The sequence below is a fragment of the Microcaecilia unicolor genome, chromosome 3 (genome assembly GCF_901765095.1).
Source record: "Microcaecilia unicolor chromosome 3, aMicUni1.1, whole genome shotgun sequence".
NCBI classification, from domain to species: domain Eukaryota; kingdom Metazoa; phylum Chordata; class Amphibia; order Gymnophiona; family Siphonopidae; genus Microcaecilia; species Microcaecilia unicolor.
In genome coordinates this window covers 249,816,485-249,836,838 of record NC_044033.1, presented here as the reverse complement: position 1 = coordinate 249,836,838, position 20,354 = coordinate 249,816,485, and the positions used below count along the sequence as shown (strand labels likewise).

At 43.9% G+C, this 20,354-nt stretch overlaps 1 protein-coding gene across 3 annotated transcripts in view; it reads right to left on the bottom strand.

Annotated features, from left to right (window-relative positions):
* Positions 1 to 20,354, bottom strand: part of LIG1 (DNA ligase 1) — an 88,743-nt gene that overhangs the window by 46,826 nt on the left and 21,563 nt on the right. For all 3 annotated transcript variants that reach the window (XM_030197689.1, XM_030197687.1, XM_030197688.1), the window contains 3 exons: positions 13,103 to 13,217; positions 11,215 to 11,322; positions 10,494 to 10,550 (listed from right to left, as the gene is read on the bottom strand). In XM_030197689.1, coding sequence (XP_030053549.1) covers positions 10,494 to 10,550; positions 11,215 to 11,322; positions 13,103 to 13,217 — 280 coding nt within the window. The remainder of the gene's footprint in view (positions 1 to 10,493; positions 10,551 to 11,214; positions 11,323 to 13,102; positions 13,218 to 20,354) is intronic.

Genomic DNA, 20,354 nt, shown 5'->3' with positions numbered 1-20,354 from the left:
GATTTCCATTTAGATTAAGAAAATTATTTAAGTGGTCCTACCAAACACAAAAATATGAAAGCACCAATATTCGGTGTTAATCTAGATAAATTTGACCCTGTTCTCAACATTCCCTAATGCTTGTCTGTCCCCTTCTCTCCATGTTCCCTAATGTTTGCCTGTCCCCTTCTCCCGTTCCCTAATGCTTCCCTGACCCCTTCTCCCCAACATATAAAGCTTTTCGCTCAACATTAAGTTGTCCAGACAATAGTTATACGGTAAGCAGTCCCACATTTGATCCTAGTCAACCATATAAATCATGTGTATCAACTTCCAGGTGCACAGAATAATGCCTCAATGACCGACGAGACACATAACATGTGACCAGATGACAAGCATGGGATTATCATTCATCTCGGGACCAAGAAGTTTGTGCCTGAAAAACCTGCTATCCCAACACTTGTCTCTGGGACCCAAGTCCACAGATTGGTTGAAATGAAATGCTGATACCATTTTCGGAAAAGAACCGTGTGCAGGGAGACCCCACCTCCGAAAAGCGAAGAAAGGGATCCCAACAAGAGAGCGTCTGAATCTCCAGAAGTGCTGACACAACAACCAGAAAGAATGTCATCTTTAGCGTAGGATCTTTCAAGGAGGCCTTCCCGAAGGACTAAATTAAGGTTCCACTCTGGACACAACGTATAAAAGGGAGGCCACAGGTAGGCAGCTCCCCACAAGAATCAAACAATTTCTGGGCGAGCTGCAAAAGATGTCCTCTGTAGTCGGCCTCTGAAACAGGCCAATGCCACAAACTGAACTTTTAGAGAAACCAAATGCCAATCGTTTCTGAAGACCAGCCTGGAGAAATGCTAGGATGTACGCGATCTGAGCAGAGAAGGGAGAAAGTCTGTGCTCAGTACACCAGCCCTCGAATGTCCTCCACACCTTTGGAAACAACATGGATGTAGAGTGTTTCTGAGCCTGAAGCTAAGTAGCAATGACTGAATCAGAATAACATTTTTGTCTCAAACAAAACCTTTCAATGGCCAAGCCATAAGACCAAAGGAGCAAGTATCCTCCAAGAGAACTGGACCTTGCTTCAGGCCTTGTACCTGCGGAAGACAGAGAAGACCCCCGTCCAGCAGCTGAATCAGGTTCATGTACCATGGCTCTGAGGCCAATCCAGAGCTATGAGAATTATTAGATCCCGGTGCAATGCGATCCTTTTCGACATGTGGAAACAGGATGCTGGGCTTGATGGACCTTCGGCCTGTCCCATTATGGCAATACTTATGTATTTATGACCTACCATAGGCTAAGGAGGGAAGACATACAGTAGATGCATCTCCAGCAACAGCATTGATCCCCACTGAGAATGGCTCTTTCCAACAGCTGAAAAACTTGATTTCGACGAAAAGGAATGCCAACGTGCCCAAGTCCAGAAACGGAGAACCCCATCAGTCCTCTATCAGCTGAATACCCTGGCTGGATAGTTCCTATTCTTCTGGGTCCAAGAGTGTCTGCTGAGAAAGTCCACTTCCAAATTCAAGGACGCTGCAATGTGAGCTGCCGACAAGCAGAGATTTTTCTTCACCCAACTCAATGAGAGAGGCATTCTCCACCGCCAACAGATGACTGCAGGTCCTGCCTTGCTTGTTGATATAAGCCGAAGACATTGCATTGTTGGGAAAGACTTAAGACCAGGGCCTCCACCAGAAAGGGAGTGAAGTCACATAAGGCATTCTGCAGTGCCCTGAAGACCAAGCAATTTATCGACCAATGAGATTCCTGTTCTGTCCAGGTGCTCTGTGCTAGACAGAACTTTATTTTTATTTTTGTTACATTTGTACCCCGCACTTTCCCACTCATGGCAGGCTCAATGCGGCTTACATATACAGGTACTTATTTGTACCTGGGGCAATGGAGGGTTAAGTGACTTGCCCAGAGTCACAAAGAGCTGCCTGTGCCTGAAGTGGGAATCGAACTCAGTTCCCCAGGACCAGAGTCCACCACCCTAACCACTAGGCTACTCCTCCACTTGTAGTGAGCTCCCCAACTGAACTTGCCGGTGTCCGTTGTCACCATCTTCCATTGTGTTATTGGAAAAGGATCTCAGACGGTCAAAATCCTGGACAACCACCACTGCATACTCCTTCTGGAAACCAGCATCCAAAGAAGATGAAGGCTGCACTTCTGACACCAGAGACCAGCGGCCGAGAAGAGATTCCTGTAATGGCCGCATATGAATCCTTGCCCATGGCACCACTTCCATCGATGAAGTCACTGAATCCAGAACCTGGACGTAGTCCCAGACCCTGGACCTGCCTTGACTGAGAAGAATCTGTTGAACCAGCTTCAACATACTGCGCTCCTTTTCCATGCCGTGTCAAAATTGATTGCCCTAGCCAACGACTGCAGAAAATAGACAACTTTGGACAGTGTGGCAGCATCTGACAAATAGGACAATGCACAAAGGAGCCAGTCATCGAAATACAGATGAACTCCGATTCCCTGGCACTGAAGGAAGGACGGCGACGCCACCACCACCATAACCTTGGTAAATGTTCTTGGAACTGTGGTGAAACCAAGGGCAAGACCTGAACTGGAAGCAATGGCCCAGCACCACAAAACATAGAAACCTCTGATGCAGCAGCCATATGGGTATATGCAAGTACACCACCTTGAGAGAGCAAGAGCGGTGAGAAATTCTCCCAATGGAACCAAGGCTATGATTGCTCTTAGTGTCACCATGTGAAAGTGGGACACTCAAGAGGCAGCGGTTTAGACTTTAGAGATCTAAGACTGGACAAAAGATGCCTTCCTGCTTTGGGTCAATGAAGTAGACAGAGTATCTGCCTCATCCTTGTTCGGCCTAGGAAACTGGAACAATGACCTAAAGCACCAGCAAGGAATCTGCAGTGGCCTGTACCTGCTTCAGTTCCCTTTTGACAAGGAGACTGCAAAAAGAGAGAAGCGACCAGGCGGGAGAACTCCAATATGTAACCTGTAAGGATATCCAGAACCCACTGGTTTGAAATGATTTTGGCCCACTCTTCCCGAAACTCTCAAAGATGTCCTCCCATTGGTGGATGAGAAGAGTGGACTAGCTTCGCATCATTGTGAAGCCCTGGAGACACTGGGCACTAGCTGAGAAGAGAACTTCCTGTCTGCATGAAAGGAAGATTAGCGTGCCTGAAAGCAGAACTGTCCATATTGCTGACTATCAGGCTGGTACCGTCTGCTGTCTCAAAATTGAGAGCCCCCTAAAGACAGACAACCAGTGGCTTTCAGCTTATCCTCCAGCAAGCGCTGTGGTTTAGTTTCCCCCAGTTCTTTCACTAAGATTACGGTAGTATGTAAGCCACATTGAGCCTGCAAATAGGTGGGAAAATGTGGGATACAAATGTAACAAATAAATAGTCACTTGCCCCAAAAGGGCAGTTTAATTGATGTGACTTTGATGCTGCATCTGTTGCCCAATGCCACAACTAGAATTGCCAGCGTGCCCTGCCAGCGAAAGACATACTTCGGACCATAACCTGTAACATGTCATCAATAGCATCAATCAAGCAGACCAACCCTACTTCCAGATCGGCATTACGGTGTCCATCTTGTGTTGCCAATTGCTGATGCCACTTCGGGAATGCTCTTGCCACAAACGAGCTGCATACTGTTGCTTGAAGGCCCAAAGAGGGCACTTCAAAGCTTTCAACAATCCTTCTAGTTTCCTATCGTGTACGACTTTTAGGGCAATGCCCCCTTCCACTGGCAAAGGTGGTCTTCTTAGTCACTGCCATAACCAGGGAGTCCACCTTGAGAAGCTGCAATTTATCTTTCTCCTCCAGAACTAATGGTAGAGGTGAGCCATTGTTCTTCCCACTCTCAGCCCCACGTCTGCCGAGACTCATTCTGCTGTAATCATGACCTGAATGCCTGGATGCATTGGGAAAGCCTTAGAAGGCACTCTAAGCCTCTTCATGATCGACGAAGATAGAACTCCTGACACCGAAGGCTCCTTAATGCAAGGCACTGCCAGTGCCTCAAAAATAAGAGCACTTTCAGATCATCCACTTCTTCAGAAGGGAGCTCTCCCTTCTTTAACGTCTCCTTCAACAATAGCTCATCTGAATAGACCAAGACCACATCAGATAAGGAGGAAGAAGCATAGATGGCCTCATCTGCCCATTTCTGGAGGTCTAAACAAGATCTCTTAGGAGCCAAGGGGCAGCAGAGTGAGAAACTGAAGCACTTTGCTGCAGCTTCGACTGTCCCTGCTTCAGTAAATAGATCTAGTGTAAGAGCAATAAAAAGTCCAGAGAAAACGAAGATCCTGATGTAGCCGAATGCTCTTTCAGGCCCTGAAGCTGTAAAATGGAGGCTGTGCTCTGTACATGATCAGACATTGGCTGCTCCTCACTGCCAGTCGGCCTCGACAAAATGATGCCCGTTCAAGTGCTCTCCTGCATCAAAATGCGCACCAGCCCTGCCAGAGAACCAGAAGACCTCAGCATATTCAGCTGCTGTGACAAATCTGAGGATGTTTATTTATTTGTTGCATTTGTATCCCACATTTTCCCACCTATTTGCAGGCTCAATGTGGCTTACATTATGCCGTAATGGCAATCACCATTTCCGGAACTGAAAAATACAAAGTGGTATTGCAGTAAAATTCATGAATGATAGAGTAGATTGCAAAGTGGTATTGCATTAAAGTTCACAGAAGATAGAGTAAAGTGAGTTACGACAGTCAAATACAGAAAGTTCATTTCCGGCATGGGAAATGGAGTGGTAGTGCATAACGCGCAACGCATGTTCGAGTAAATGAGGTAGTCAGGTGTAGGGAGTTCGGCTTTGTTTAGTTTTATTAGAGTTTCATTGTTTAGTATTTAGGATGGATAACTGTGGTATGCCTTTTCGAACAAGTTGGTTTTCACTAATTTTTGGAAGGTTGTTCAGTCATGTATTGTTTTTATGACCCTTGGTAGTGCGTTCCATAGTTGCGTGCTTATGTAGGAGAAGCTTGATGCATAAGCTGATTTATATTTGAGTCCTTTGCAACTGGGGTAATGGAGATTCAAGAATGTGCGTGCTGACCTTTTTGTGTTCCTGGTTGGTAGATCTAGGAGGTCTAACATGTAGATCAGGGCTTCACCGTAAACAATTTTGTGGACCAGGGTGCGGACTTTGAACGCAATACCTTCTTTTAGTGGGAGCCAGTGTAGTTTTTCTCTTAGGGGTTTGGCGCTTTCGTATTTCCAAATATGAGTCTGGCTGCTGTGTTTTGGGCAGTTTCTTAATGATTTTTTTCTTCGCATCCGGCGAAGATGGCATTGCAAAAGTCTAGGTGGCTTAGCACTATTGATTGTACTAGGCTGTGGAATATTTCCCTTGGGAAGAAAGGTTTTACTCTTTTGAGTTTCCACATTGAGTGGAACATTTTGTTGTATTTTTTGCATGGCTTTCTAGTGTGAGATTTCGGTCAAGAATTTTCAGACTGTCCAAGATAGGAAGGGTGTAGTTTGGGGTGTTTATAGTGGTGGATTTGTTCGTGTTATATTGTGAAGAGAGGATTAGACATTGTGTTTTCGTGTGTTGAGCTTTAGTTGGAATGCATCCGCCCATGAATTCATTATTTGAAGGCTGTGATTGATTTCAGCTGTGATTTCTGTTAGATTACGTTTGAACGGGATGTAGATCGTGACATCGTCCGCATAGATATAAGGATTGAGGCCTTGATTGGATAGCGATTTGGCTGTCATCATTAGGTTAAAGAGGGTCGGTGAGAGCGGTGATCCTTGGGGTACTCCGCATTCAGGTTTCCATGGTGATGATGTATTCGAATTTGATATCACTTGGTATGTTCTTGCAGTTAGGAAGCCATTGATCCATCTAAGTACATTTCCTCCAAAACCAAAGTATTCTAGTATTTTGCGGCTGACCATGTCAAACACACTGGACATGTCGAATTGTAGGAGAAGTACACTATTGCCAGTTGCAATTATTTGTTTGAATTTGGTTAGGAGAGTGATTGATTAGTACTATTTCGGTGCTGTGGTTGGATTGAAATCCTGATTGTGATTTGTGTAGTATTGAGAATTTATTTAAGCAGTTGGTAAGTTGCTTGGTTACCATACTTTCCATTAGTTTGACTGTCAGTGGGATGGATGCTACTGGGCGGTAGTTGGTAATGTCATTTGCTTTTTTCTTTGAGTCTTTAGGTATTGGGGTGAGTAATATATTTTCTTTATCCTTAGAGAAGAATCCCTGTTGTAACATGTAATTTAGATGTGACGTGAGGTCTGTTATGAAGCGTTGAGGGGCAGATTTTATTAGGTTATTAGGACTTATGTCCAGGTTGCAGTGGGATTTGGCGAATCTGTTGATTGCTTGGGCGATGGTTTCATCGGTTAATAGATCGAAGTTTGTCCAGATTCTGTCTGCTGGGTATTCATCGGGGAGTGGGTCCACACAATGAATTTTTCGTGGTCGGTGGTATTAAGTGATAGTGTGAGTCGTAATTTTATGATTTTTTCATTGAAGTATTTAGCAAGGTTGTCTGCTGATGGGGTGTCTGTATTGGTTGTTGTAACCGATGTGGTGTCTAATAGTTTGTTCACAAGTTGGAAACGTTTGTGTGTGTCTTTGGCCCCATTTTGGTTTTGTAGTATGACCTTTTGGTTTGTCTTATTGTGTATTTATATTTTCTTTGCATTTGTTTCAATGCATTAAGTGTGTATTCATCTTTCATTTTTTTCCATGCTTGTTCGAGTCTCCTAACTTGTGTTTTTAGTTTTTTCAGTTCTTCGTTAAACCATGGTATCGAGACGTGTCTTCGTGAGGTTCGTTTGTAATGGTGCAATTTTGGCTATTATGCTCCTGCATCTGTTGTCCCAGTTTAGGAGGTAGTGTTTGGAGTCTGTTTGAGCTGTCCATTCGTTCTTGTAGATCCGTTGCCAGAATGTTACAGGGTCAATTTGGCCTCTCGTGGTGTAAGTTGTGCGTTCTTGCTTGTGGTGTGAGCCTTTTTTTCGCCTATGTAGGGCTAAGTTTAATTTGTGGTGGTCTGACCATGGTATGTCTATCCATTTTGTATCTGTTAGTATTAGGTTTAAATCTGAGGACAGTTTGTGTATGATGAGGTCGAGTGTGTGTCCTTTAACATGGGTTGCTTGCATATTAGGCCAGTTGAGGTCCCATAGTTGGAGGAAGTCCTTGCATTCACGTGTATTGGTTGCGTTAGAGTCTTCTAGATGTAGGTTTATGTCCCCTATTATAAGTAGATTGGAGTTGGAAACACAGGTATTCGATATGAAATCGATGAAGTGTGGTTGGCATTCTTGCCAGTTACCTGGTGGTCTATAAAACAGGACGTTTAGATGGTCAAGCAGGGTGGTACAGTGGATTCTGAGGCGATTTCAAGTTTTGGTGTTATAGACTCGGCTGTTACAGTGAAGTGGGATCTATAGATTATTGCTATGCCTCCTCCTCTTTTTTCTTTTCTTGTCCAGTGAGTAATTTTGTAGCCTGGGGGGGCAAAGTTCTAGAATTATGGGGTCCTTAGGATCGTGGATCCAGGTTTCGTTGATGAATAGTAGATCAAGGTTGTCTGTTGTGATCCAGTCTGTTTATTATAGTTGTTTTTTTGACTACTGATCTAGTGTTTATGCATCCCATTTGAATTGTTTGGTAGGTGTCAGTTGGGTTCGTGGTTGTGTTAATTTTTGTTGTCTATTCTCCTGTAGTGTGGATTTGTTGTGTCCTTTCTTTCCTTTGTAATGAGTTTGTCCGCGTGTGGTAATTCTTCCTTTGTTTTGGTTGTTGTTGTTCTGGTGAGGTGTATTGTATTTGGGTATTCTGTTAAGCTTGTGTATTGTGGGTATGTTGTTGGTGTCTGTGATGGGGGTAGTTAGTGTGTGGTGAATTAGGGATAGTGAGTAGATTATTAGGAGTAATTTGGTGGTGTTCATTTTGGTGATATTTCCCTTTGGGTTGTTAGTTGATCGGGTATGATGGTTGTGGTGTTGGTCCTTGTGCAGAAGGTGGTGTTTGTATGGACTGGGGTGGGTTTGTTGCTCTGTGGTAGTGTTGAGCGGGTTTGGTTGGTATGAATGAGTTACTTACAGTTAGATATGTGGTCCTGAAGATGTATCAATGGTCAAGTGTAGTGGTCTGCCACTGTTTCCTCCACATCCTGTGGGATTCCCAGCTCTCTGGCACCGCAACACCCCAATGCTAGTTGGTAGGTCCCACAGCAGGAACACCGCTTAACTGCCTCCACGGGAGTCGCCATTCACCCCAACTGTCACAAGTGCAGCATAAATGTGTCCCAAATGGTGAGTCAGGATCCACCCCCTGCATCAAGTAGAACTTGCAGCCCTACAAGTGGTTCCGAGTCGGACTTTCCACTACTGACTGCTCCCCCCACCCCAATACTCTCCAGCAAACCTCTTTGCTATTTTCTTTTTTAAGTCTGTTGTGCTGGAAAAGAAGACCTCCACAGGAAACAGGGGAGAGGTGAAGGGAGGGAAGAAGTAAATTTACAGGGCACCAGAGACAGGTATCAAGACCTCCAGATACAACTCTGCAGACTCACGCCACCTGCACAAAACTCAACTGGGGACCCCAGTTGACCAACTGGACCAGGAGCAAAGCACTGAGAACCAAAGGCTGAAAAGTGTGTCCATCCACGTGCTGAAGTGTCACGTCCGTGGTCGTGACTCCTCTTTTGCTCACCTGATTCCCTGAAGTGCAGCTTCCGGGATGGCTCCTGCCTGGCCAGCTTCCAAGATGGCTCCTGCCTGGCCAGCATCTAAGATGGCTTCCGCCTGTTCTGTTCCAGCTTCCAAGATGACTCCTGTCTGTCCTTCCTGTGTGCTCACTTCTTATGTTTCAAGCCTCTCTTTGGTGTGTTCCCTGCTTCTGTCCTGCTGTAGGTGACATCATCAGTGAGAGCCTTCATAAGGAATTGCTGTACTGGCATTCAGGGCCTTTGCATTGCCAAAAGGTCATCAGGATAGTCAGTACTGTTGCGCTGCTACATAGCCTTGCTTTGGGCTCTTGCCCTTCTGTTTGTTGTGTCTGTGGACTGCTAGTCCCTTCTGGTGCTTTACTCAGTGTTTGGAGCTATTGAGCTTCAAGCCTTTGTTTGTTCCCTGTCTGTGGTTGTTAGCTACTGAAGCTTCAGCCATTGCTGTGCTCTCAGTCTGTCTTTTAGCTACTGGAGCTTCCGCCTTTGCCCTGACCTCTGCTAGTTCCTGGTTTCTTCTCTGCCTGCTGCCTGTCTCTGACTACTGCCTGAACCCGGATATTCTCCGCTTGCTGCCTGTCTCTGACTACTGCTTGAACCCGGATATTCTCTGCCTGCTGCCTATCGCTGACTATTGCCTGAACCCGGATACTCTCTGTGTGCTTCTGCCTAGCTTGTATGTAAATCCTGAATCCTGCTTCTGACCAGCTTATTATGTCTTTGTCCTGAGTCCTGCTTCTACCTAGCTTGTACGTATATCCTGAACCCTGTGCTTCTGCCCAGCTTGTGTGTATAGCCTGAGCCCTGCTTTGCCCAGCTTGTGTGCATATCCTGAATCCTGCTTCTGCCCAGCTTATGTGTATATCCTGTCCCATGTTTCTGCCCAGCTTGTGTGCTTATCCTGAACCCTGCTTCTGCCCAGCTTGTGTGCTTATCCTGAACCCTGCTTCTGCCAAGCCAAGCTTGTCTGCATATCCTGAACTCGCTTCAGCCAAGCTTGTATGTACCTCCTAACCTCTGCTTCTGCCAAGCTTGTATGTACCTCCTAACCTCTGCTTCTGCCAAGCTTGTATGTATATCCGAGCCCCTGCTTCCGCCTAGCCTTTGTGTTTACCCTGTCTGCTTAGTCTGTCTTGTGTTCTTGCCCAGTGGCAGCCTTCAGTCCTAGTCTAGTGCCTAGCCAAGCCTCCCTCATGTATCCTAGACCCAGAGGGGGGCCTTCAGTTCCTGCCCTGTCCTGCCGGCCACCTGCACTCAGGGGCTCAACTCCAGAGGAACGGTGGTCAAGCGTAGGTGAAGCTGTTCCTGTTCTGCCTGTTCTAGGTTGCCCGCCTCAGTTGCTACTCCAGTCTGGAGTTCCAGTCCTGCTCTTCCTTGTATCCGGTTCCAGGGTGGTCTTGCCTGGTCCAAGGGCTCACAAATTCCGGTTTTGCCTTGAGAACCCGACATGAAGACAGAGAACTGAAAACTGAACTGACATCTCTCTTGGCACCCAGTCCAGCTCCTCAGTATTTTCTACCTGTACCTACTGGCTGATGGACACAACTATCCCACAAGTTCTGGAATAGTGGGAAGCTACGTAACGGAAATACAGATTTTTAAAACTCCCTACTGAAAATAGCTAGCCTATTTTTTAAGTTAATTTATGACAGAGAATTGATCGCCCTCAACAATCATTAGCCACAAAGGAGAACTGTATTTATGACACTCACTGCCCACAGTAGAGCTGATAATTTATCTTAAAAGGTACCAATTCAAAGCTATGTACCTGGCCGACTCCTCTTCAATTCTCTCAAAGGTGCGGGCTACTGCAAGGTAGGGAACCCTAGAAAGAAGGAGAGATAGAAAGGTTAAAGAGAAAGGGAAAATACCACTCATTTCTATACACAACTCAGGCATCCTGTGCACTGAAGAAATCACTAGCTTGCTCAATGAACTGGGTTTCTGCCAGGTACTTGTGACCTTACTTGACCACGTGTTTGGAAAATAGGATACTGGGCTAGACCCAGTATGGTCACTCTTATGTATGACAGAAAAACAGATTGTGAGAACAGGTTCCTTCGACTCCTTTTGTATCAAGGGAAGCCTGAATAGAGATCAGGGGCAGGATGGGAAAAAAAATTGCACGTATGTTAGAATGGGAGACAGTGACAGAGGGCCACCAGCTGTTTTCTCTGCTTAGCATTCATTAAATTTCACTTAGTCGTTTATTTTAGTAAAATGGATACAGAGAACGTTATAGTAAAGAAGCAGAGCAGCAGGAAGGCAGATTATTATTTTTATAGTATTTGGAGGGCTGTATCCTATAGTCCCCCACCTCCCTGACTGTGTGCACAGCCATTAGGACATGCCCAAGGGCTCTTTCCCTCCTCCAATCACTGTGTGGTCATCTTGGTAAATGGTAGTTCTGTGGCATACAGACCCCCCCCCCCCCCCCACTGAGCCTTCACACTGTCCTGAAAGACACACCCTTCCCTCAAGGCACTCACTTCTGACCACGGCTCCAACAGGCATCCTTTAGGGGATGATAATGGCTCTTGGAGGGGTTGTACTCCACGGGGTCCTGGGTTGCTTCTAGCTTGTCAATCTCAGAGATACTGAAGGCAATGCAAGAGCAGCAAATATACAGAAAGGTGGATATCAGTGACTGGTAAAGCAACACTGTCATGACTACTTACAAAATCCCTCCCCAAAAATATATGTAAGTTGAAACTGGGTACTTATACTTAAGCACACACACAGACACTTATGCGCATCCACGAAATCTTCAGTCTGATTAGCATCCGTCACTAGCTCTACCCTCCTGCACATCAATTATTTGTTTTCTTTATGGGACACAGTTTTTGATATCTATACCCCACATTATCACAAGCTGGCTTGGGTTCAATGTGGCTTACAAGCAATAAACAGCATTGACTAACAATAGAAGGTTAACAGTAAGCATAGACTATTAAATCATGCCAAAAGACATAGATTATTACTATCAGATTAGTGAAGACAGTTACCAGCACCAAACCTTTTTGCTGGTCTGCTTACAAGGATATGAGTATGAATTTTATTCTTCTTGACTGCTGAATGCCCCTTCACAGGGTTCAGTGCAGTTTACAAAAATCTAAGCCAAAAAGCTGACATAGAATATATAATGTAACAATACATCACTATAAAACACTAAAATAAAACATACATTGAAATCATGATTATCCATCAGAGTAATCCTCAGGGAATAGATATATCTTTAACTTCCTTCTACACATAATGTAATTTGTATCCATTCATTCTAATAAAAGATATTCCATAATGATACCACTAACTAAAAATATGGTATTAGCCGTTAAAAAAAAAAAATTACACACTCTTAATAAAGGGAGGACTTAAGAATGTTTTTTTGCAATTTAGATGATAACCAGAATAAAGGTACAGAAACCATATTAACCAGTAAATCAAATTTAAGACCGTACAAATTCTGGAAAAAAAAAAACAAGCAGCAAATATAATTCTTTCGTTGATGGGAAGCCAATGCAATTTACAAACTACTGTATTTACTAAGTTTAAAAAATTACTCACTACCGTATTCTCAATAAGTTATAATTTTTTTGTATATTTTGAACATAAACCCAAGAAAAGAACGTTACAGTAATCTGAGGCATAATCAACATTTGAACCATCAATGCAAAAACCTGCTGATTAAAAAAAGATCTATGTAGCTGCTGCAATTTAGAAAGTCTTACACCATAGTCAATTCATATAAGGACTGTAAGATAAAGAGGAATAAAGTACTACACCCAGAACTTTTGATTGTGATTCTACTGGAAAAACTTTATCGTTGAATAATGTAAAACCAAAAAATTACAGATTAACAGCAGACCAGCAATGGTCCATGGGAGGAGAAAAATGGTTCTTCCCTCAAGTCGTTTTGACTATTAACCCTCTGTACTGAGGTAGAAGGCTTAAACAAGGACACCACCACATGATCTGGATTTTGTACAGCAATTGGTTAGCACACAACCTTCTCCAGTAGAGTTTTGTGATGTGCATGTAAACGTGTCATTTGGCCAGCTTCCCTTTTGAAAATTAGCCCACAGGTTGTTTCTCTCTGAAAGCTGCCAATAAGGTCTTTCTGAATGTGACGCATTGGAGGAAAAACTCAGATTTTAAAAAGATAATTTGCACATACAGCTGAAAATTTATCTTTACATATTTGAAGTGAAAAGCCAGGCGTACTTTTTGCACCTCTGAGAAGGTTAACATTCACCTACAACACTGGTAAAATCACCCTATAAAGTGTCCTCGTAACTAGCCGAGAGCACAAAGGGATTTAACTATGAAGGCACATGCACTCACTCGCCACCGCCAGCTCCTCACAGAGCGAGCACACACCTGCTGCTTGGTGCCACCTTGCTCTTGTCCTCTGTCCCAGGGGATTTTGGATCGACTGTTTTTAATGAGGCATGCTCTTCTTTGTTCTCTGCCCTTACTGCAGGCTTCCTTGGAGCTAAACAAAGAGAGCGAGATATCAACAACACTAACAGATGTTTCCTTTGGCTCAATGTAAGTAAGTCTAAAAAAAAACAAAAAACCCCAAAACAACAACAAAAAAAGACAGGGCTGCTAGAATGATTGCTACACACTAGGCAATCTAGGGACTGTCTGCTACCTGTGAAGTACCTGTCCAACACACACCACTTTGTTAACCACTGATATAGTGAAGGTTATGGACAGAGAGAGACTCATTGTAGTGTCTGTCCTGTACAAATGATAATAGCTGAATGAGGGAGATGTATATTCACGAGACGTATAAACAGATGTGAATAATAATCTCTCCTCACGTGGGAGATAGGAAGAAGAGAGGCGAGGAATACAGGCTTCGCTCCCTGGAGTTTTCAGCACAATCTTAAATAATTAAAAAAAAATGCTGAAATTGTAATACCTGTTTTGCAATGTCTCCTCTATATTAGAAGCCACCCAGCTCTTCTGCAGAGTCCCTGCTGCCTCAGAGCAGGGGGCACTAAAACAACACTGAACACAAACTAATAATTATCCTTATTTTTTGATTTCCTATCTACCCTCTACAAACAGCTGGTCCCATCTGCATCCCCCTCCCCCTATGCACTGTTCTGCAGAGGAGGTGGTTTATTCCCAGAAAGCCAAACAGCCCAGAATTCCCCAGATCCGGTCATGGTGAGGCAAAGCCAGCTTGCAAGAAAATGCTACCCCAATGTCCAACAAGGCCACTGCACAGTGGGATATCAGCCCATAGGACAAACGTATTTCCTCATTTTCCACTTGTGTATGGCAGGCTACAAACCATAAAAACAAGTACCTGGCAAGATCCCAAAACAGTACACTTGATGCTGCTTATCCTAGAAATAATCAGTGGATTTTCCCCAAGTCCATTTTAATAATGGATTATGGACTTTTCTTTTAGGAAGCTATCCAACTCTTTTTTAAACCCTGCTAACTGCTTTTACTACATTCTCTGGCAAAGAATTCAAGAGTTTAATTACACACTGAGTGAAGAAATATTTTCTCCGATTTGTTTTAAATTTACTACTTTGTAGTTTCATTGCATGCCCCCAGTCCTAATATTTTTGGAAACAGTAAAGTGATTCCCGTCTACCCATTCCACTCCACTCATTTTATAGACCTCTATCATATCTCCCTTCAGCCATCTTTTCTCTAAGCTGAACAGCCCTGGCTGCTTTATCCTTTCCTCACAGGAAGTCGTCCCATCCCCTTTATCATTTTTGTCGCCCTTCTCTGCACCTTTTTATAATTCCACTATATCTTTTTTGAGATGCGATGACTAGAATTGCACACAATATTTGAGGTGCGGTCGCACCATGGAGTGATACAAAGGCATTATAACTTCATTTTTGTTTTCCATTTCTTTTCTAATAATACCTAGCATTCTATTTGCTTTCTTAGCCGCCACTGCACATTGAGCAGAGGGTTTCAATTATAAAAGATGACACCTAGGTCCCTTTCCTGGTTGGTGACTCCTAATGTGGAACTTTGCATTACATAGCTATAGTCGGGTTCCTCTTTCCCACATGCATCGCTTTGCACTTGCTCACATTAAACACCATTAGATTCCTCTGTGTAATTTGTGATCTTAATAAAGAGTGATGTTTATTTTCTTCCTTCTTACTGTCATGACTCTGTTTTACGAGGGGCTGGCATTGCTGAAGGTACAGCAAACTACATGCTGTGATATAAGGGAGTGTCACCACTGCTACCCTATTCCCCACCAATGACACATTCCCACATAATCTCTTTCAACGTGCTATATAAAAAAAAAAAAAAATTTCCAAGAAAGAAACATTTTCCTCATTCAGATAATACTTAAATGAGGTGGGTGCTCTGCAATTCTCAATTCTGATCAGCTTATTTGGTTTAAAAAATAAACAGCAGAGAGGCTGCCACTGAGTACCTATTGAATACATACTCAGCCTGTGTTCTATACTGAGCAAGATCACCTGACAATCACAGGGCTCCTCACCCCCGAGCACTGTCTGAGCAGGTCGCAGATGTACTGTAGCCAATTAACTTCAGTGTGATTTGTACGTTTTTTCACTCACACGGTCCTTAACATTTCCCAATTCTTAATATTAAGAAAGTCCCTTTCGTCCCAATTCCGGCACCTGTCCGAGGAGACTCTTGGTATGTGGGCTCCTGTTAGACATGCCAATTAGAGTGACACGGGGACAAAGCAGGGCTCTGTTTCTGTCCCTGTGGGCTCTGTCCCCATCTGCACAACCCTTGAACACGTATGATTTTATGTTTAAACAAAGTATAAAAAGGAACAATATTCTGTACAGCTGTTTACAAATCACAAATAGAAAACAACAACGAGCAACTACAATAAACCCCCCCTCCCCGCCACTGCTTGCCCAGGGATTGGTAGCATGGAATGGTGCTATTAATTGCTACTGTTGGAAGCAGGGTACTGGGCTAGATGGACCATTGGTCTGACCCAATATGGCTATTCTTATGTTCCCTTCCAACACCCAACAGCTTACGTCTAGTACCACAGGGAACCCTAATTCACCCTGTTAAAATGTCCAGGGATACAAAGTACAACCCACTTTTTATGCTCTAGTGGGGAGAAATATGTCCTACGAAGCACTTATGATTTTTTAATCTGTGGATGAATAAGTCATCAAGGTGAAATTAGGCCTTACCTGCTATTTTCTTTCCTCTAGACCCTCCCAGACTGGTCAAGACGCTTGGGTTATGCACTCCTACCAGCAGAGGGAGACTGAGAACACTAAAACTGTAACAATGTATAAGCCACCTGCCAACCCCCAAGCAGCCAGTAAATCAGTAACAAAGCAGAAAAGAACAAACACATAAAACGAATACCTAGAACCCTGTACTCAGAACTCAAAATAGACATGAATGTGCTTCTGTCGACCAAACGCCCCTGACAATGCAGAGGCTACTACCGCTGAACTTCAGAAAACGAGAAGTCCAGAACTAAAGACCTATCAGCCATAGCAACCCTGAGGCACAAAACCAAAATCAGTCTAAAGACCACACTAGACTAAAACATACCGGATGGGTTCTTGACCGGTCTGGAGGGTCTAGAGGAAAGAAAATTAGCAGGTAAGGCCTAATTTCACCTTCCTCAGCGACCCTCCAGACCGGTCAAGATGCTTGGGAAGTACCAAAGCAGTAAATAATCTAAGGGCAGGAACCCCGAAAATCAGAAGTCAGAACTGCCGCACCAAAACTCGCATCCTCTCTAACCTGCAGATCAATCCTATAATGCTTCACAAAAGAATGCAGAGAGGACCAGACAGACAGCCGCTCTGCAAATATCTTGAGGAGGAATCAAACTACTTTCAGCCCAGGAGGAAGCCCCCCCCCCCCCCCCCCCCCCCGAGTATAATGTGCCTTAAGAACCGAAAGCACCTCACGCCCCTTGAGCAGGTATGCCGAAGAAACTGCCTCTTTCAACCATCCAGATATCGTTGCTTTACAAGCTGTAGCACCCTTCTTAGGTCGCCCATACAACACAAACAACCTATCAGAGGCCCAAAACACTTGTGTCCTTGTCAAGTAAGAACGCAAAGCTCAATGAACATCCAATTTTGCTAAATGGTGTTGAGTCGAATCTCCCGACCTATCACCCAAAACCGGCAAAGAAATGTCCTGATTCACATGAAAAGAGGAAACCACCTTAGGCAAAAAGGATGGAACGGGCTTCAGGGACACCTTTTCCTTAGAAAAAGTCAAAAAAGGAGCACGACAAGACAAAGCCTGCAACTCCAAAATCCGCTGAGCCAAAGCAATAGCCACTAAAAACACCATCTTCTGAGTGAGATCCTTAAAAGTACTCGAAACCCCCCTCCGAAGGGACACCACCTTGTAGAGGTGGAGGGGCTTGTGTGTTTCAATGACTTAGAGGGCTATGCTGAAGGGTTAGCCGTATCAGACAGGCCTCTGAGGAGAAACCAGACAAAGAGTGTCCCAAACTGGGAGAGTGGTAAGATGGTGACCTGAAGTTTGTATGCCCAATGACCCAGCTGTCCTCTGAAGTTTCGTCTTCGTTACGTAAATTTCCTCTCTGTAACTGCAGTTACCTTAACTGAGAGGAAGAGGACTACTACTACTACCACTTGACATTTCTAAAACGCTACTAGGGTTATGCAGCGCTGTACAATTTAACATAGAAGGACAAATGTACAGTCAGTCAAATAGGGGCAGTCTAGATTTCCTGAAAGGTATAAAGGTTAGGTGCCGAAAGCAACATTGAAGAGGTGGGCTTTGAGAAAGGATTTGAAGATGGGTAGGGAGGGGGCTTGGCGAAAGGGCTCAGGAAGTTTATTCCAAGCATAGGGTGAGGCGAGGCAGAATGAGCGGAGCCTGGAGTTGGCGGTGGTGGAGAAGGGTACTGAGAGGAGGGATTTGTCCTGTGAGCGGAGGTTACGGGCGGGAATGTAAGGGGAAATGAGGGTAGAGAGGTAATGAGGGGCTGAAGACTGAGTGCATTTGTAGGTAAGGAGGAGAAGCTTGAACTGTATGCGGTATCTGATTGGAAGCCAGTGAAGTGACCTGAGAAGAGGGGTGATATGAGTATATTGGTTCAGGCGGAATATAAGACGTGCAGCAGAGTTCTGAACAGATTGAAGGGGGGGTAGATGGCTAAGTGGGAGGCCAGTAAGGAATAGGTTGCAGTAGTCAAGGCGAGAGGTAATGAGAGCGTGGACGAGAGTACGGGTGGTGTGCTCAGAGAGGAAAGGGCGAATTTTGCTGATGTTAAAGAGAAAGAAGCGACAGGTCTTGGCTATCTGCTGGATATGCGCAGAGAAGGAGAGGGAGGAGTCGAAGAGGACTCCGAGGTTGCAGGCAAATGAAACAGGGAGGATGAGGGTGCCATCAACTGAGATACAGAGTGGAGGAAGAGGAGAAGTGGGTTTTGGTGGAAAGACGATAAGCTCGGTCTTGGACATGTTCAGTTTCAGGTGGCGGTTGGACATCCATGCAGCAATGTCGGGACATGCGGCAGTCAGCCGCCGATGGCCAGCGTTTTATCCCCAGAGCAGCAAGTGCGGGATTCGTTGCGTGACGAACTGCCCACAGATGAAAGGGTTGTTGAGTCCTTTGATTAGCGCCGGCGAAGGAGCGTCAACGCTCTTGGACCTGGAAAAAACAACTCCATCGCTCCCGAATTATTCAACCACCATGTCCAAAGGAGTGGAGGAGTGAGTTAGAGGTATATGTTGAAACGGAGGACGTTTACAGCAGAACCCGAATTGGCAGAACCACTCCTAAACACCTATGAGAAATCAACTTGAGTTTTTGGCTCCCGTGGAGATTACATTGAATACCATCTGGAAGGCGCTTCGGGACCTAACGGTGGCAGTAAATAATTTTGTTTCAGATATAATTTTATTAGAGAGTTACATGGACAATTCAACTGAACCCTTTGAGAGTAAAAAATTGATTCTACATGAGCAAGAAGTGGTTATGATAATAGACCAGAAATTTTGAATAATAAAATGAATATTATTATAGATTCATATCGAGATTATTGTTTTTCCCAGAGTTCCGGGTATGACTCCTAAAGTTTTCCTCAGAAATATTTCCTCAAAAAGGAGTGAAGCCTGTGAAAACTGGGATTACTTTAATCAGTGGGATTTGAATTAGAGACTAAGTATATGCATTGTTAAATAACTCCTGGTTTTTAAAAGAGAAAGAATGTAATCAGATGTATTATTTCTAATATTGGACAATAAGTATGTTTTTCAATGAAATGATTTGACTATACACCTTATTGGCCTTGAAGAAGCCAACCAGATGATCAATGTGGAATAATAAATTAGACGAGTAATATCTGGGGATAATCAGGTTAATACCACGGTTTTTTTTTTCTGTTTACTGTTTAATTGATCTCCTTATCTTGTTTCACTCTCCCTATTTAGTGATCTAAGGAAGAGAATAGAATTACCTGACTGAAATAATTCCTACATATTACTTTCTCTGTATTTCCAGCAAGTTGTTTTATCGCTTGTAAAAATTTAAATGGTTATAAATAAAAAAAAATTTTTTTTAAAAAGTACTCGAAACCAACAGCTCAAAGGGGGAACCCACCAACACCAGATTCAAATCCCACGGAGGAACCACCTGACGCTGCGGCGGACAAATTTATTTATTGCATTTGTATCCCACATTTTCCCACCTATTTGCAGGCTCAATGTGGCTTACAATGTATCGTTATTGGTAGATAATAGATTGGAAGATAATTTGCATTACATAGAGAAAATGGATGACATGATAGTAATTAAACAAGCAGGTATAAGAAAAATAGAAAGGAACAGTTCTGATTATAGGTAGTGTGGAGATGTGTCTTCTTTATAATTAAACAAGCAGGTATAAGAAAAATAGAAAGGAACAGTTCTGATTATAGGTAGTGTGGAGATGTGTCTTCTTTATAATTGTTGATCTTTGTGGTATGCCTTGTTGAAGAGGTGGGTCTTCAGAGACTTACGAAAGTTAGTTAGTTCGTATATTGTTTTTAAATTGAGCGGTAATGCGTTCCATAGTTGTGTACTCAGGTAAGAAAAGTTTTGACGCATGTGTTAGTTTGTATTTTAGACTTTTACAGCTGGGTAAGTGGAGATTAAGGAATGTGCGAGATGATCTTTTAGCATTCCTGGGTGGCAGATCTATCAGGTCTGACATGTAGGCTGGGGCATCTCTGTGAATGATTTTGTGAACTAGAGAGCATACAATGAACGCGATACGTTCTCTAAGTGGAAGTCAGTGTAGCTTTTCAATCAATTTCACGCCCCGCAAAAAACGAACCACGTCCGGAGAAGAGGCCAAGGATACACCCTGTACCTTCCCCCAGAAACAAGCCAAAGCCGCCATCTGTACCTTCAAAGAGTTAACAGCGAGACCTCTATCCACACCATCTTGCAAAAATTCTAGCACTTCCGGAAACAAAATGCACCAAGGAGAATAAGAACGCTCCTGACACCAATTTTCAAAAATTCACCACACGTGACATAAGCGATGGAGGTGGACCGTTTATGGGACTGTAACATAGTATCAATTACTCTGGATGAAAACCCTTTCTTCCGCAACCTGTTCCTCTCAAGAGCCAAGCCGTAAGCGAGAACGG